The 11271-nt window shown below is 54.9% G+C and overlaps 1 protein-coding gene across 1 annotated transcript; it reads right to left on the minus strand.

Annotated features, from left to right (window-relative positions):
* Positions 1-2951: 2951 nt before the first annotated feature.
* LOC123069832 (UDP-glycosyltransferase 88A1-like) lies at positions 2952-4777 on the minus strand. The gene has a single exon (XM_044492773.1). It carries the CDS (start codon positions 4598-4600, stop codon positions 3161-3163), a length of 1440 nt encoding a protein of 479 aa, XP_044348708.1. The 5' UTR covers positions 4601-4777; the 3' UTR covers positions 2952-3160.
* Positions 4778-11271: the final 6494 nt, after the last annotated feature.

The following is an 11271-nucleotide window of genomic DNA, read 5'->3' on the forward strand; positions in this document are numbered from 1 at the left end:
CGGCGGCCAAGTAAAACTCCCCCTAGCCCTCCCGCCCCCGCCGCCGCCACCAATGACCTCCGAGCCAGCCGAAATGGATAGCCACACCCCTCCCCCCCGCTCACCCCGCCGGCCACCAGCGTCGGCTTTTCGCCTCCGGAAACCACCCACACGCTGCCGCCGGGGCCGGAAAAAGCTTGGAGATGACAAAGAACCATCGGGTCCAAGCTCCGCCTCCAATCGCGCCAATGGTGTCCGGGGTGGCCACCGCATCTCCGGCAATGTCACGCCGCCCTCCCGCCGCACCTACCAAAGGCAAATAGGCTCGAAAGCCGACGTGGCGGCAGTGGCGTCGGCGCTTGCCGAGGCGGCCTCCATGAAAATGATGAAGTGCGCGGCGGTGCCTCGTCCAAAGCCTATGCCTCGCGCGGCAACTCCAGCTACCCCTACATCGACTGCACCGGCGCGAGCGGTGGCCGCGACCGGCAACAAAAAAGGCGACCGCCAAGTGCTCGATGAAATGCCAATAAAACCTCGCGATGGAGAAAGTTTAAGGCCGAGAAGCGTAGGCTTGCACTTGAGGAGGAGAGGATTCGTGATGCGAAGAAGGCCGAAGAGCGTGCTATCATGTTCATGAATCCAAACACAATGGGTTAAACCGCAAGAAAGTATTGGGTACTCACTCGTGGAGAAATCTTGGCCTCTCTTCGGAATATTGGTGGTGGCCGAGGGGGTGGTGGTGATGGTGGCTGAGGGGGTGGTCATGGTGGTGGTGATGATGGTGGTGGTGGTGATTGTGGCCAGGGTGGTGGTGATTGTGGCCAGGGTGGTGGTGATGGTGGAGAGGATGTCGAGGTTGATTTCTTTGCCGAGGACGTCGTTTGAGTGATTGTGGACGAGAGGATGATGGTGCATACTTTACTTCAACTTTTACTCCACTAATTTTTAGGGGATCAGTTAGAAATGCCCTAATATATGCATAAATGCAAGGCATTCATCTGGAAAGGAACAAATCCTTATAGTGTGCATGCATGCACCCGCAAGCACACACATGAACGAAGAAGGCAAATGAAACTGGAAAGCTCTCACAACAATAGTAACTTAGTAAGGAGTCAATTACAACACAGGTGTCTGAAGTTGGCGAGAAAAATCAGTTTGGTGTTAAAACTTGCGACATACATTGAACCGGTGACAAAACTTGGTTTTAATGTGCATCTACGATGCAAATCACGTTTGTATACGCAAATGAAGCTGACAAGGCATGCCACATACCGGCGACCTTGACCTAAAATGCGGTCCATGCTAGCCATCCCTCCAAATTTGGCTTCATGTCTAACTGGGATAGACGAACTTAATTACCATATACGAGCACGAAAATCGGGCTTAAATGGGCAGCAGCAGCCGCGGACCATTTTTCACATGATATTTTTTATTCATAAATACTAATAAAATTCATATTTATTATTTTAATTTTAGTTTTTTCTTTAAATTACGTGAACATTATTATAAATAATAATATGTCTCGTAAAGAGAATACACGAATGTTTTTTGTGAACACATTAATATAGCCTAAAACTAAATGAATGTATTTTGAATACATTAATAATATTTTTATACTTAAAGACATTTATTATAATTCATAAATATTGTTTCAATTATATGTTTTTAGATAACATGTGAATGTTTTTGGAATAAAATGAACATTCTTTTAAATAAGAGCAATTTTTATAATTCCAAATATTTCTTTTAAACCGGGCATAACCCCTTTCCATTATTGTGACATAATGGAAATACATCAGTCCAGAGAAAGAGATAGGAGAGGGGAGAGCGGGTTCGGGCATCGTCGGGAAACCCACTGTAAACACTCGCCATCGAGATTACCCACTGCAGGACGAAAAACTTGGCGACACCATATATCAGTTTAACTAGGCACAACAGCCCCTACATCCACCATAAACGAGATGGGTTGCGGTGAACATTTGTATGAATATTATTATTAATTTAGATATTTTTACAGAATTCTAGGAAAGGAAGAAAAACTAACATCTGCAAATGGGCCGCGGTGACTGCTGCACACTTAAGCCTTATGTGCGTGTTCGTTTATACTCAGCCCATCTCCTAAAAAAACATTTATATTCATCCATTAAGGATACAAATCGTATTTGGACCGAGAGTGATGATACTTGGTGTCAGGGGCGGACCCAGCATTGGGCCAAGCCCAGGGCCCATGCTGTTACAGTTCCTCTACAGTGTCCCTACAGTGCGCGATTTCCTACAGTCAACGAAGTAATTCATCATCAGGACCCAGGCCCCCCCGGCCTGGGTCCTGGATCCGCCACTGCTTGGTGTGGTGGCCGACCTGGCCAGCCTGATAGGAACAGGTCGTGTGTTCGATCTTGTGCGCAGTAATATTTTGCGTCCCAATTTCCGCCCTGACTGGAGGGGCCCAAGTGCCGTAGTGACGTTTCATTTGTTTTTCAAGAAAATTTTTTTGAGTGTCTTTTATGAGTAAAATAAAATTCCGGGGGGTTTCACAAAAAACCGAGGCACACGCCCTTGCATGTGCCTTCCGGTCATTGACACTGTGTCCCACGTCATGTTGGCGAGCCTCGTCATCATTATATGCGTATACAAACGCGATTAGCACCGTAGATGAACGCCCAAGCCAAGTTTTGTCATCGGTTCAATGGATGCCACAAATTTTAGCACCAAACTGACTTTTCTCGTCAAGTTCAGACACCTGTGATGTAATTGACTCAATAGTAAGCAACATAAAATTTCAAAAGATTTTTTTGTTGTCTGCATGGTCTGACATGAAACAGGATCACGATCAGCTAGAGTTGAAGTGTTGCATTCCAAAAGAAAAACAAAGTTGAACACTGTGGAATAAATTCAAATCCAATACCTTGTCGTGCGGCTGAACACTTGGGAAGGTTAGGTATCACTCTACATAGTCGATCCATTATTGCCAGGAAGAGAAAACATCATAAATATATGTGGAGGTAACTGCGGTACCTGGCACTTACATAGCCGATTTATTAAGATGGTGCTACACACACACACTTACTAGTAAGTTAAGTGATTGAGCATGCAATGCAAGTAAAATATAAACAAGAGGGCAACTTGGACTAGCAACATATACGTAGAAGGCAAAGAGCAGTCGCAATTTGCAAGTAGTGCGTCACTCGCCGAGCTGCTTTCCGAGATTGTCCACGTCCAACAGAAACTGGGCAAACGACGCCCGCGACGAGCCCCCTTCCCCCAGCGCCGCCTCGGCCTCTTCCCTGCGAGCAGCCGCCCGGGCCCTGAGCTGCCTCCCATCCCCGCCCTCAATCACCAGCCTCACCTTGGCCTCCACCTCCTCTGCCTTGACAAAACCTGCCATGTATCCCTCCAGCTCCACGGCGACGCCCATGTCCTCCGTCATGCACACATTGTTCATCTTCTGCTCCGCCTCCAGCGGCAGGCACAGCATCGGCACCCCGGCCGCAACGGCCTCCAGCACCGAGTTCCATCCGCAGTGCGTCACGAACGCGCCCGTCGCGCGGTGGCGGAGCACGTCCGCCTGCGGCGCCCATGACTTGACGACGAGGCCCCTGCCCTTGGTCCGCTCCAGGAACCCTTGAGGAAGCAGCGCGTCAAGGTCCGGCTCGGGGCGCACCTCCAAGTATTTCTTCGGGTTGTTGCTTCCGGCCGGGTTGCGCACGGACCACAGGAACCGCTGCCCAGACCGCTCCAACCCAACGGCCATCTCCTTGAGCTGCTCCGCCGAGAGCGTGCCCATGCTCCCGAAACAGAGGAACACGACGCTGCGGTCGGGCTGCGCATCGAGCCACTCAAGGCACTCGTTCCTCTCTGCTTTGTCGGAGGCATCCTTGGCGCCCTTGCTGACCAACGGCCCGACGCAGTAGATCGGACGCAGCTTCCTGCCGGGGAGGTCCATGAGAGACTGCACCGCCCGGCTCTCCAATGACTCAAACGTGTTCACCATAACGCCCATGGTCTCCGTGTTGCGCTTCCAGACGTCTGTCATGGCCTTGCACATCTCATCCTCGGGGTGCTCCAGCAGCTCCTTGATGAGATGAGACGCTGGCATCGGCGGGACGCCGAGGAAATCGAGGGGCATGTCCCCGAGTTCCTTCAAGCCCGTCTGCCTGCCGGCGATCACTGCCGGGACCTGGGTTAGGACCGACAGGCACGAGGCGCCCCCGACGAAGAACGTGTAGACCGGGACGCCGAGCTTCACGCAGACGTCGGTGGCGTGGACGCAGAACATGTCGAGGATAACAGAGTGCAAGCTCTTCCGGGGGATGCCACGGAGGAACGCTTCCAACCGCTCGTTATAATCGTGCAAGAGCTGGAGCATGAGTAGGAAAGGGTGCTTGCCGGAGGCGGCAAAGTCTGGCGCAGGGAGGGGCGGGAGGACATGGAAGGAGATGAAAGGGTTGGAGGCGGCGATGCGCTCGATGGCGGTGGCGGCGGAGTCTGTCGACTTGAAAGGCGGCTCGACGAGCACCACGGTGACGTCGTAGCCGTGCTTGAGGAAGACGTTGGCGAGCTCCGTCATGGGGCCAACGTGGCCGACGCCGGCGCCGGGGTACATCACCACGGTCTGCTTCATCTAGAACCTAAGCAAAGTGGGTGGACTGCAATGTTTTCAGAATATGTTTTGCAGGTGGCACTGGCACAGGCAAAAGGTGGAAATAGTTGTGGTCGTGCCTCGGGTAAGTAATTTGTGGTGGTTCTGGTTCGGGACTTCACGTCGTCAAGATGATGTTTCCTGGTAGCAGCCTGGGCAATTGGGGTACCTTGCCGAGGAAGCATATGCGTATATGCACATGGGTGACATGGCAGAGGTTTGAATCAGTCTCTTTTGTAACACAAGGAGGTTTTTCTTAGATTATAGCTCTTTTTTTTTTGAGTAATGCTACACGTACAAACGAGTTACAAGGCGGCTCACCCTTTCTGAAAATCAGGTGTGGGGTGGGGGAGGCAAGTTTATGATTGGTTAGTAGATGGAAAAAATTCCAGTCAACGTGTAATTACGTGTAACTCTTTGTATGTTTAACATTATTGTTTTTTTAGTCCAACTTAGATTATAGCTGAAGGTTCATTTTGATGGAGCTACAGCGAGTCCACTGGTCAAAGTCGTCGAATCTCGGTCCACATAGATATGCAGGGACGTTTTTGAATGTCTTGCCTTCTGACAATGACTTGTACAGTAGTAACTTTGTGAGAGCAGCCCGTTTTTGACAAGTCTGGCCAGATAAACACCCCAATAGCTTTCAAGAGGAAATTGAGCACTACGCTTCTTCCCCCAAACTATTTTGTCGGCTAATCTATAGCTAATGCTTCACTTAACCGGGGTTAAACACCATGCTGAGCTTCTGCAGTTTATCTTTCTCCGTGTGCCAATTTCAAAGTTCTAATTATTTTCAACCCGTGACACACAAAATTCACTCAAGCCTTTACACACATAATCACAGTATTATTCTACATGTAGTATACATTGCACTCATATTTTACACTAAACAAATATATGTGGGATTTTTAATACATTGGAGGTCCCACTTCTATCTGCGTCACATAAGTAACGCATACTTCGCTTGCACGGCTAGAGGTTACTTTCAAACATTTATTTACTACTCTCTTCGTTCTTAAATATTTGTCTTTTTAAAGATTTTAAATGAGGTATCACATGTATATAGACATATTTTAAAGTGTAGATTCTATCGACGTTCTGAAAACGGGGGTCCTCAGACTTGCCTGCCTGCGATCCATGGCGTGGCTCCACCAGCGGCCTCGTACGGCTCATCTTCACCGGCAAACACTCAAGACCCTCGCGAGGGACCATGCTTCGCGAGGCGGACAACGCAAGACCTCCTCAGGGATGGCCTCACTAGGCTGGCTCGGGATGGGCGAAAAGATCAAGGCGAGGGGCACCTCATGAGGTTTCTGTACGCAAGTCATGACGACTGGCGCCAGACGGACGCCAGGGCGCGCAGTGTCCTCGTTTCCTCTTTGGTGCTAAAGGGGCAAGCGCAGGAGAGAAGTTCGGAGGCACCAGGCAAAGGTTTCCATATCGATGCAACAAGACCAAGACCAGAAGGACGGCAGGACGGAGGTCACCGTGGAGCCCAAGACGACATCACCACCAGAGCCTTGGCAGGCGAGGACTACTTTTGTCAGGATAGCTTGTACTAGTTGTCTCCCTTCGAATTTGGCCGTTGTGGGATCTCTTCTTGCTCAATATTTGGAAAGAGGACCAGGGTCTCTATAAATAGGGCTAGCCACCACCATAGAAGGGGGGGGGGAACCTAGATCGAATCCATAGCACCCCAACCACTCGAGTTCACCAAGCACAAGAACACTTCTCCTCGCGAGGCTGTTCTTCCATTGTAACTGTTCATCCTCAGCCCAAGAGGCAATCCACCATACCACACTGGAGTAGGATATTAATCACAACGGTGGCCCGAACCAGTATAAATCTTGTGTCTCATGTTCTTTGGGTTCGTCGAGTTAGGCCGTGAGATCGTAGAGTGTGCGAGCTAGAGAGGGGGAGAGATCTTTATGCGCACACCAGTGTTCAAACCTCAAGGGTTTTGCCGGAATCCGAAATCCGACATTTGACGCGCCAGGTAGGGGTGCACCGAACCTTTCCTCTTCGTCGGTCCACGCTTCACCACTTTGCCAAGTTCATGGCCGACGCTCGCCGGGCCCGCGCTGAGCGCCGGGCCGCTCTCGCCACCCGTGTCGCCTAGACCGCCCCTGTCGGCGGACCTCCCCGTCGTTCTCCGTCACCCACCGCCAACGCCGCCACCGGCCCGGCGGCAAACGAGCAACAAGCCTCCTCACTGCACCCCTCTGTGCGGCGAGACGGTCGCACGGCCACCCCGTCACTGACTCCGGCCGTCTCATTGTCTCACGCTCGCCGCACCCCCGCGGACGCACATGCCGCGCTGTTCATGGCACGCGAGCTCCTGCGCTACCGTCCGGTCGACGACCTCTACGAGGACTAGTTGGACCGCATCGCCGAGCTCGTTAGCGCCGCGGGGGGCTCTCCTGCAGCATCCCTCTCGCTGCCTCGCCCGTCCCCGGCTGCGGGCGATGTGGCTCACGGAGCACCTTCGCCCCCTCAGCACCAAGATGGCGCCCTCGCGTCGAGGCGTGTGGCTCATGGAGCGCCTCAGCCTTCCCCGCGTCCAGACGGCGTCCTCGCCCCAAGATGCGCGGTCCAACGGTGTGATCCTTCGTGCCGTGTGCCCGTTCACGAAGAAAGAAGTTGCCAGTAGGTCCCCCATCCGCAAGAAGACGCTTCACCGCTTCCAGCACCACCACGTCAGGATCGCTTGCTACGACAGTGCCATGTGCCACTTGCCATGGCAGCGCAGGGACGCCAAGGTCAAGCTCCGCCTCCACGATGAGCCCCGGTGGCCACGGCGGTCTGCCGCGCCTTCACTCCAGAGCTGCGTAGCATCGTCTGGCCGGGCAAGTTCAAGCCGGATCTGCCTCCTCGCTACAACGGCATCCCCGACCCTACGGAGTTTCTACAGCTCTACGAGCTGAGCATCGAAGCAGCCAACGGCGACGAAAAGGTCATGGTGAACTGGATTCCCATGGCTCTCAAGGACGGCGCCCACTCATGGCTCTTGAACCTGCCCCAGGCTCGATTTCCTCCTGGGATGAGATGCGTAGCCACTTCATCGCCAACTTCCAGGGCACTCACGACTATCCCTCGGTCGCGGGTGACCTGCGCCGCATCAAGCAACAATTGGGAGAAACCCTGCAGAAATACATCCAGTGCTTCAACATCGCGTGTATCAAGATCCCCAAGGTGACGGACGAGGCCATCATCTCAGCGTTTTCCGACGGCGTCCGCGACATCAAGATGAAGGAGGAGCTCGCCATCCATGAGGAGCTGTGCACGACCTTGGAGCTGTTCAACATAGCAACCAAGTGTGAAAGGGCTGAGGAGGGGCGTCTCTCTCTCCTCGAGCTCCCTGCTGCGGATCCAGAGGAGAAGAAGGCCAAGGTCAAGGACGTGAAGTGCAAAGGAGTGGCCGTACTCACAGTAGAACCAGACACCAAGCCTGGCCGAGATCTCCCCGAGTCGTCCAAGGGCGGCCGCACGTTCTGCGCCTTCCACAACGTGCGCACGCACAACACCAACGATTGTCAAGAGCTCAAGGCCATTCAAGATGGACGCTTCGGTCGACGCCCCGAGCGCAACGACCGGGGCTATGGCCGAGGAGGTGGACGAGGTGGAGGACATTGGGACGACCGTGGGCCCCGCCAAGAGTGGCGCGACCAGCCCCACAAGGATCGTTGGTAGGACCAGCCTCGTGAGGGCGCCTGGAGGGACCAGCCTCGTGAGGATCGTCGTCAGGGCAACCCTAGTCTCCCTTCGCTGCCGCCGCCAAGAAGGAATGACGACCACCAATAGGAAGAAGGGGCTGGGGGCTTCCAGGAGCCGCGCGCCATTGCCTGCATCTTTGGTGGCGCTCAGGCCCCAGCCTCCCAGCGCATCTTCAAGCAGTTCTCCCGCGAAGTGAATGCAGCCCTCCCCAAGCTCAAGGCTGCACGCTCGCTTAGGTGGTCCAAGTACGCCATCACCTTTAGCTCGGCGGACCAGCTCAAATGTGCGGCAACCGCTGACGTCCTCCCGATGCTTTGTTCATCCGTCATCAGCAATGTCCAAGTCACCAAGACCCTCATCGATGGCGGTGCAGGACTCAGTGTCCTGTCCGTCGAGACGTTCGACAACCTCCAGCCCACCAAGCCTTTCTCAGGAGTGGCAGGCGGCTCCACCACCCCGATAGGGCAAGTTCGCCTCACTGTCACCTTCGATCAGCGCGACAACTACCACACCGAGCTCATCGCCTTCGATGTCGCCCACATCCGCCTGCCGTACAATGCCATCCTCGGGTACCCAACACTGACCAAATTCATGACAGTCACCCACCATGGCTACAACGTCCTCAAGATGCCGGGAAGCGGCAGAATCATCATGGTCCCTTGTGAAGAAAGAGACGCGGTGTGCTCCCTCGAGCGCGCCTTGCAGGCCGCATCAATCGAAGACCCTAACAGCGCGGGCGTGCAGTACCCTTCTGAGGCCAACCCCAAGAAGAAGAAGCAGCTACACTGCCCTGGGCTTCAGGGAAGCAGCACCTCCAATGGCGCCACCTCAGGATACGTGCCAGTGCCTGGGGCGCCACCCTCCCTCGCATAGGGAGGCGCGCCTAGCGCCCTACTCGGGCAGGGCTCGGGGGCTCTCTTCTGAAGGGCCTCGGACCTGGCCAACATCACGAGGGAGGCGCTCGGGCACCACGTGGAGGCATGCTTCACGGCACGTTTCCCTCAGGAGGACACCAGGCGAGGAGCGCCCGACGCTCAGGAGTTCATCACCAAGGCATCTCAGGAGCTTCAGGAAGCAAGAGCAATACGCGGCGACCACCACCCACCTGGCGTTGCTCCCCACCCAGGCGAGGGTGGTGAGTTGCGCGTCTGCATCGACATCCCAGGTCTCAATAGGGCCGCATCTCAGGAGCGCTTCTGGCCTTCACGTGCTGGCCGGTGTGAGGGCCCGCCTCACAGCTATGTTCGCATGCCGTTCCACCTGTCGAGCGTGGCTGCCGCCTTCCAGCGCAATCTGTGGAGCGTCCTGGCAGGTCAGGAGGCCAGGCACCATGCGGTCCTGGCAGAGATGGAGATGGTCCTCCGGAGGCCACCTGAGCCTCTAGAGCCTCCCGAGGCTCAGGGTCTCGGCGGCTCGTGAGGAGCAACTTCTTTGCTACGTGTCTTCAGCTACCCCGACACTCCTTCGGCACCCAAACCAGGTGACATCTTTCCTAGTTCATTCAGTTGGGAGAGCCCCTTGGGCTGCATCATCCCCATGCCGCGTGGGTCCGTCCCTGCGGCATGTATCCGCTTGCATCTTTAGTTCACTCTGCCGGGAGCGCTCCTTGGGCTGCATCAACCCCAGGCCGCTCGGGTCCAACCCAGTGGCATGTATCATTCTCGCATCTACCTAAGCCAATTGCTTTTCATGCATAATCTATCTATGGTTATCACCTGCTTGATTGTCACCCACCATGGGAGCCGCGCGCCGATTGTCTTTCTTCAGGATCCTTCGCATAAGAAGGCTAGGCACGACTTCTGTGCTCGGGCCTGTCCCTGCAGCGTCGATAAATCCAACGGCTGAGCTCTGTCTGGCGGGCCGGCCCCGTTCACGTCACCTCCTGGGGCGTTGGTTCTTGGCCTTCTCGTACGATAGCCTCAAGAAATCCACTCGGCGCAGGTTGTCTAACCATCTTGCAGGAACGCCGCAACCATCAAGAACCAAGACCAGGCGCAACCCGCCTTGAGGTAGGGCCTCGTGAATCCCATGGTGGCTCACAAGTGCCCAGATACACCTCGTCTAGCCCTGCCGTGCAAGCCATGTGTCAAGGCGGGGCTGTACACGCCCCGGGGGCTCTCCGCAGTAGGGAGTCCCCTCCCACGTACCAGTGGAAGCACCATGCTCCGTGCTGGCAGTCGACACTGCCAAGGAGTGGCTATGCCCGTGCAAGTGCGGAAGTGCCATGGCCCGTCCTGGTGATAAACAACTGAGGGCGGCCTCACGGCTGTATCAACCTCAGGGAGCCTCCGAGCTCGGTGTCCGGCCTCATCGCAACACCTCCACTCGGGAGAGTCACGCGAGGGGGCTGGGCACGGGGGCTGCACTCGGGTCACGCCCAAGTGTACACCACCCTGCCAGGTCCCTCGGACCTGGTCGTCGCGCGCCCTCCCAAGCGAAGCCAAGGTACGAAGGTTGTTTGAACGTCAAGGGGGACTCCTGAGCATCGCGACTCAGGAGCCTAACTGACCACGTAGCCCCTCACTCCTTGGTCCGTCCTGGTGATCCGTTCGGCCCAATGGCGGCTAAGGTATGCGCGGGCTCGGGCCCTGCCGACGTAGAACACTAGACCTACTCCCAGATCTCCTTTCTATAAGCTGTTTGCGCGTCAAGGGGGACTCCTGAGCATCGCGACTCAGGAGCCTAACTGATCACGTAGCCCCTCACTCCTTGGCCCGCCCTGGTGATTCGGTCGGCCCAATGGCGGCTGAGGTATGCGCGGGGTCAGGCCCTGCCGACGTAGAACGCAAAGCAAATAGAAAGGAAATCACAGAATCTCAAAGCAAATATTCCAGGACATATTGTTCCCCTAAAATCAAACGCAAGTTTAACGCCTCCATGAGGCATGGTGCATATTGCAGAAGCTAAAACAGGAAAGGAGCCACCAGCAGGTTGCC

The sequence above is a fragment of the Triticum aestivum genome, chromosome 1A (assembly GCF_018294505.1).
Source record: "Triticum aestivum cultivar Chinese Spring chromosome 1A, IWGSC CS RefSeq v2.1, whole genome shotgun sequence".
Lineage (NCBI taxonomy): Eukaryota > Viridiplantae > Streptophyta > Magnoliopsida > Poales > Poaceae > Triticum > Triticum aestivum.